This window comes from Apus apus, chromosome 3, assembly GCF_020740795.1.
Source record: "Apus apus isolate bApuApu2 chromosome 3, bApuApu2.pri.cur, whole genome shotgun sequence".
Lineage (NCBI taxonomy): Eukaryota > Metazoa > Chordata > Aves > Apodiformes > Apodidae > Apus > Apus apus.
Window position 1 is genome coordinate 107,859,440 of NC_067284.1, and position 6,809 is coordinate 107,866,248.

At 42.0% G+C, this 6,809-nt stretch overlaps 1 protein-coding gene across 2 annotated transcripts in view; it reads right to left on the reverse strand.

The window, feature by feature from the left end:
- Positions 1–5,769, reverse strand: part of TFAP2D (transcription factor AP-2 delta) — a 49,922-nt gene extending 44,153 nt beyond the window's left edge. The window contains exons 1-3 of one of the 2 annotated variants that reach the window (XM_051614305.1): positions 5,715–5,769; positions 4,283–4,780; positions 632–692 (exon numbers count right to left, since the gene is read on the reverse strand). In XM_051614305.1, coding sequence (XP_051470265.1) covers positions 632–692; positions 4,283–4,780; positions 5,715–5,753 — 598 coding nt within the window. In that variant the 5' untranslated portion in view covers positions 5,754–5,769. Of the gene's footprint in view, positions 1–631; positions 693–4,282; positions 4,829–5,714 lie in introns of those variants that run through there. The other variant, XM_051614304.1, reaches the window with a different exon arrangement.
- Between the last annotated feature and the right edge of the window lie 1,040 nt (positions 5,770–6,809).

Sequence of the window (6,809 nt, forward strand, 5' to 3'; positions counted from 1 at the left end):
CTAGGGCTTTAGATTACTTTTGTTTTTCTTAATGGTGGATGATGATAATAACACTCTCCCCCTCCCCCCCCATCCCCCACCCCCCACTCCGAACACTGAGATTTTCCAAATGCTGAAGAAATCCGTATTTAACAAGAGTTCCAAATCTTTCCTCTAACTTTGACGTGAGGCTCTTACATTGACAGATGGGTATCAAATGAAGTGACACTCCAAAGCGACTCGCGCGCCGATCCAAAGCGCTACTGAAACCACATTTCCAAAAAAACCCTCCTTCCTTTCAGCCTCACACGAGATCAAACTGCCGATTTAGTAGCCCCGAGCAAGGGAACACGTTTCTCATCCTATCAGGTATCAATTCGATTAAACGGGGAATGGTAAAACGAGTCAAGAAAGCTCTGGATTCAGCGAGAGCATCCGAGAGCTACCGAGGAACAGATCACTGATAAAGTGCAAACGGACTGGGAAATGTGAAGTGCCTTAAGCTAGTTGGAACGTACTTCTGTCAAATGATCACCATTTCGGCAGTAAATCCAAAGTGCGCTAAACAGTGGGGGAGGGAAAGAGAGAGAGAAATGGAGAAGGTTGTGTGTTTACAAAAAATTGATAGATGCAAGTATTTGTAACCTCTTACCTCTTCTTATCACACCTCCTTGCCCGTTCAGTACCAGTCCACACTGGGCCTCCACTGAGCTCTTAAGTAATTGGGGGGGAGAAGGGGGAGGGGGGAAAGAAAGAAAGAAAGGAAAGAAAGAAATCAGATCCAGAAACCCGCATAGCTTTTGCTTTGTTACACGACGTGCACAGGAACAACAGTTAAGGCGAACTGGAAAAACAGTTAACCTCATCGAACTCGAGTGCTCTCGTGAAATCCCACGGCCACCCTGTAGTCTTACTCCAGCCCTCACTCCACGAAATGCAGAATAATTAGCACTTTAACTACTATCTAAAGACGACTTTCTCCTGAATTGGTGTGTTAGCTCGGCAGTTACATGGCAGGACAGAGACAAACAAGTAACCTTGAGAGAAGTGTGTTCCCACTTGCCAGTTGCACGCACAAAGGTAAAAACACAGGTTATGTAGCATTTTTGTATGTTTAGCTGTATATTTATATCTATGCACACAGCTAAACTAATATCTAGGTTTCGTGACACATGTACGCCGACTTAGGCACAGAAGGAGACAAAGAGCACAGACAACAGACAACCTATTGGGCTTTGCCGGCTGCACAGAGTCGTAAGGGTATTGTGACAATGCGTGTGTCCGCGCATAGGTGGGTGTGAATATGCATCTGTGTGCACACACACTGGCACCCTTGTGGGAGTGTGAGGTTGAAGAGCCATCCAAAAACCTGCCTAGGGCTTCTGGTGCCCATTCGAAGAGATCTCACTTCTTTATTCTCCTGTTAGGAGGCTGATTATTGGGGGATCTTCGCCCTTCTTAATAAATATTTTTATTGGAACGATAAAAGGCTTGAAAGGGTTGGGGTTTCTTTGGGTTTTTCCTTATGTTGGGGTTAAAAAAAACAACACAACAAACCAAACCTAAATCTATGCCCAGTGGAAATGTGTTAAAGACGCATTTTCCTCTACAAACAAACGAGGTATTGGACATGAAAGAGGCCTTTAAGGGTGTTAACCTACTCAACAGCCCGTGAAGAGTTAAGTAAATGCGGAGAGAGTCGGTGCATAATAAAAAACCCACTTTACAAAACAACCTTTACAGTCCTGGCTCTCTCCCCCATTTTCACCATATTGGCTCTGGCCCTGTAAGACCTTCCTTTTCAAGGCCCTTTTTTATTTTAAGTGTTCTGCCTTAAAGTGATTATGAAATCGATATGAAAAAAACTTGGCGACTGAGCATAAATTAAAGCGGTGATGGGAAAAGGTGTGACAGTTTTCTTTGTTGCCCATGGAAAATCTTTTTAGGGCACTGAAAGATGCCACTCCAGCTCCAAGACTGTTTGCATCTGTTAGGCTGACTTAAACCGCCCTCGAAACTATTGGACATTCACTTAAAATTCTGTGCAGGGAAAAGTATATTTACATTTGTTGCATTTGAAATGAGGCATATGCTGATGAACGTTTCAAAAAGAAAGGCTGAGGAGAAAGGGCAAGACTGGTTAGACCACAATTTGGGGTAAAAAAATACTTGTGTACAGTCCGGTTTCTGCTCAGCATCAAAACGCTTCCCTCTGAGCCCAAAGTGATATTCGCAAGAGTCCAAGTTTGTTAGGAATCACCTAAATCATAACGAGAAATAGGTATATTTTCAACTTCTCAGCACTCAGGCTTTTCGATACCTCAGCACACTCCCTCTTCCGTTCAGGAAAAGAGGGAGGAGGAAAAATGAAGAAAAGATTAGGTACAGAGACCTAAGTCTTTTACTTTCGAATAAAGTGAGATCGAAAAAATCCTATTTTTCAAAGAAAGGCTGTCGATATTTTTTCTTCTTTAAATAAATAACAAAAAGAATGTTCCTCTAGCAGCTTAACCAACCTCTTTTTTTTTTTTCTTTTTTTTTTCTTTTTTTTTTAAAGGAAACATGTTGTTTGGTCGGATGACATTGCATAAATGACCAGTTGAATGGCACTAAGTCGAAAATTGGATAAACTATGGTGCTTTTTTTTGCCGGGGATTTAGGCATTGTCTGCTGTCTTGCAAACGTTCCTAATCCCCTCTTTTGAAAAATACAAGGCTTTGTGCCTGCCAAAGAAAAAAAATTTGTACAGATACAAAAAAATCAGCAGCAGACGTGGTTATAAAAAGGAGTAAATAGGTTTTAGTTAGGCCGAGCAGTGAATGGCAGATTTTTTTTTATTATTTATTCTTACTTTATTTATTTATTTATTTTTGAGGAGGGAAACATAAAGAGATCCTTGTGAAAAATGTAAACAAAAAATGGTGGTAGAGGATAAAATTATATCGCGGATTTTAATGGAGAAAACTAGGTTTAAATAGTTAGGGTTTCTTCCACAGAGATATAAAAACTAACGTTATTTGTTGTTGGGTTAATTTTATTATTTTCTTCCTTAAAAAAAAAAAAAGAAAAAAAAAGGGGAAAAAAAAGGAAAATATTTATTTTCTCCGATATAAATAGAGGTTTAGGTTGTTTGGGGTTTTTTATGTTTTTTTTGTTTTTAAGAGAAGAAAATAAACCTTCTCAGCTTTACAAACTTCGGGTTATTATTTTTTTTTTGTTCTGAACCTTTGACCGTTACGTCTTTTTGGAAAGACCACCCCAGCCTGCTTTGTATGACTGGGAGCGAGATTTGGGGGAAAAGTAAGTACAGTAAATACGGTCCCGTTTGTCTTTCCCCGCTGCTCGGGAAACCTTCAGTTCCTCAGCTCATCGGGAGAAGGAAGGTTGGCTTTTGATTTGGGGGACTTCGAGAAAGGGCTGTTAGATACAGGAGGGCGTTGTTTGTAATTTTGGAAACAAATTTCATTTACTCTACCAGCTCAATTTATCGGAGTTGATTTTTTAGTGCCAGGGAAAGAATTTCTGAGGGGATAAAGCTGAGGTTTTGATACAAAGAAATAAAATGTTTTTATGGGTCCAGATGCTGGTTAGGGAAGGAACAAATGGATGATAGATTAAATCAGCTTTATCTGCTGATATCTCTCTCCCTATTATAATCTAAATCGGATATTGTGATGAATTTTAGCATTTCTGACGAGCATTAGCTCCCGTCTATTTCTTCCCTGCCTCATGCTTTGGAGTTGAACGGAATGTTTGCCTTTGTACCTGTGTCGGAAAGCAAATTTATTTCCTGCCCTGCCTTTTTTCTCCTTTCTTACTCCATCTCTTCCCTAACATATTTCCTTGTTCTGTCCCTGCCAATTGTTTCAACGGGTCCGTGAGGCGACAGAAAGGAAAAGTTTAGGTGGCTTTGGTGTGGTCGGGTTCAGTTTCTGTGTGACTTCGGGAAGGGCTGATCCACGCACCCACGGACCCGCACAAACACACACGCACCCCGCGATCTCCGGATGAGCCCCACGGTCTCAGCCATCACAGAGACAGAACCCACGCGGGGTTTTGGGGGGTTATTTGTTTTGTTTAGCCAAAAAAGGTCACTTGGGGTTTTTTTCCACAGTTTTTTCTTGCTACTGTTCTGTGAGGGGACGGACTCTGGATCGGATTTTGGATGAATCTTCCCTCCTTTGTATGAGAAGAGGAAAATGGAGAGGGTGGGGGTTGGGGGGAGGTGGTGGGGGGGGACGGGACACCAGGGCAGGGGGAGGGGAGAAGAAGGTGCCTGGAAAGGAGATCGCATGCTATTTACCTGCAAATCGTCTGCTCCCGAGGCTGCAAGCCCGAGGCTTGGTCCTGGCAGGAGTCTTTGATCTGGATGCATCCCATATTGGGATCCATGGCTCATAAGAGACAGGTCGTGGCGGCGGTAAGCATCTAAGCACCCCAGCTCTCTCCTCTGCTCATCCAAGCAAGAGGACTTAAGCGCCCGCGCATTGTGCAGGTTGATAAAATCAGTGGGTTCCCCATGGTGAATCTGCTGGTAATATTGCTGAGAGTGATGGAGAGAGTTCAAGGAGTAAGCGTCGGGGTTGACTGCCGGGTGGCTGTGTTGGAACTCGTAGTGGAAGGACTGGTGGTGCAGTGGGGTGTACTGGTGGTTAGTGGAGAAGTACGGGGAGGCGAACTCGGTGCCCGTGGTAGAGTAAGTGAGAGGAGATGAGGAGGAATAGGCGACGGTCGAGTTGGCCACAGATTCCAGGCATCCAAGCTGCATCAAACGGTAACTGTTTGATCCGTCATGACGTATCTGCAAGGAAGAAGTGAAAACAAGACCCCAAAACTGGAGGTTTGTCATTGAAAACCCCGGGTGCGGCTCTTCCAAGCACGCTGTCCTGCATAGCTTCTCCCCCCGCAGAAGCGTCTAAGCCTGCGAGCGGCAACCCCAGCAACAAAAGATCCTTTCCTACCTTGGGCTGGTGCCATAAAGGTCTGTTCAAAAAACCCATAAACAGCCCAGCCTGCCCTTAATACCGTCAAGCGAAAGGAATGCACGCACTGAAATAAAAAAAAACCAAACCAAACCACCTCTCTGTCTTTCTATCTGTCCGTCCATCCATCCACCTCCTGATCACAGCTGTAATATCTGAGGCTGACACGCAAAAAAGTCATCAAACACGGGAAACTACCGAGAATACACACAAGTCCCGTCTCTATGTTACAGCGTTACACACTGAGAAAGCTTTGCCGCCTGCTTGCCTTCCTTTCTTTCTTCCTTCCTTCCTTCCCCCTTTTTTTCTCGAACCCCTATTTTTCTTTCTTTTTAAAATAACGAATCAGATCCAAAATTCCCCCCCTCCCCCCTTTTCCTGCGTTTCCAAAGAAAAGGGGAGTCTTGTTTTTTAGTGAGAACTCCCCATTCCTGGCGAGCTGGTGGCGACTTCTCTCCACTTCATTATATTATTAGGGGTATTATTCTGATTTTCGTTCTGGCAACGGTTTTAACGTGGTAATGAGTTGCCCTTTCTGGCGACAGATGTCATAACGAATTTTCTCTCTATACTTCTTTAACTTATCTCTGAAGCCGGATTATAATTAAATGTAACGGTCCAATATGGATTTAAAAAAAAATTGGAAACAACCACACAGGCACATCCACATATGCACACACACACATATGCACACACATCCACACACACGCGCGCACACACACAGACACACACTCACTCTCACACACAAAATACCTCTGCATCGTGGACGAGACCTGGAAAGGTAGTTGACATTTTTTGGTTCTCCGGGAAAAAAAAAAAAAAAAAAAAAAAAAGGAGGAAAAAAAAAATAAAGAAAAAATAATAAGAACTCTGGATAAAATTCCCTTCTCCAAATTTTAAAAAATAAAAAAATAAAAAAAAGAAAAAATTGAAAAATCCAAAGTTCGTGTATTTTCCCAATTTTTTTTTTTTTTAGAAAAAATCTCTACAGACAGAGAGAATTTGCAATGTATCTGCATAGATCAGATCTCTCGCTTTTCCATGCACCTCCTTAAAAACCTGTAGGAACAAAATTTTCCCTCTGCACAAAAGCTGCTCCCTGGATCAGATTTTGTACTTGCTGGGTATTTCTTTGGCTGATGTCGTAGGTCCCTTGGTAATATAGAAGTTTTGAAAATTAAGCATCAGCACTGAGAACTGGGAGGACAATAGATAGAGGAGCTTCATCCCAGGAGACAAGGAATAAATATTGTATCTTCGCCTAATAAGGAACTGTAGGTTCTTTCAACATTTTTATACATTTTTTCCTCCACTCTTTAGAATGCTTTTTCTTACCCAGGCTAATATGGGAGCTAATCTGATCGAAGGGGGTATTTTGTGTACATTTTACTGGGAAGACATAAGGCTAATATATATTTATATATACTATTAAACCACCATTTTCGGTAGGTAAGTGCTCCTTCCTGTTGATTATACTGCTTTTAAATACTGACCACAAGCTGAGATTGCACATTTGTATGTGTGTCTGTTTGACTGTATTTTTTTTTCTAAATGAAAGCTATGGGGTTTGTTTTGGTTTGGGTTTGCTTTTTTTTTTTTTTTACCCTTGCATTTACATCGAATTTAAGTCCACCCCACACTCCAACCTGCTTTTAAAGCTTCCTAATATGCTATCTTACAGGCTTCTTTAAATAGCGTTTTCAAACATAAAACTAGGGTAAGACCACAAAGTATCACTGCAGTGGCATATTGTATGGAACGATACATAAAATACATAAAGATCTAAGGATTTACATCTGTCTACATAAGAGAAAGAAAACTAGGGAAGGGTACGTATGAGCTCAAGAC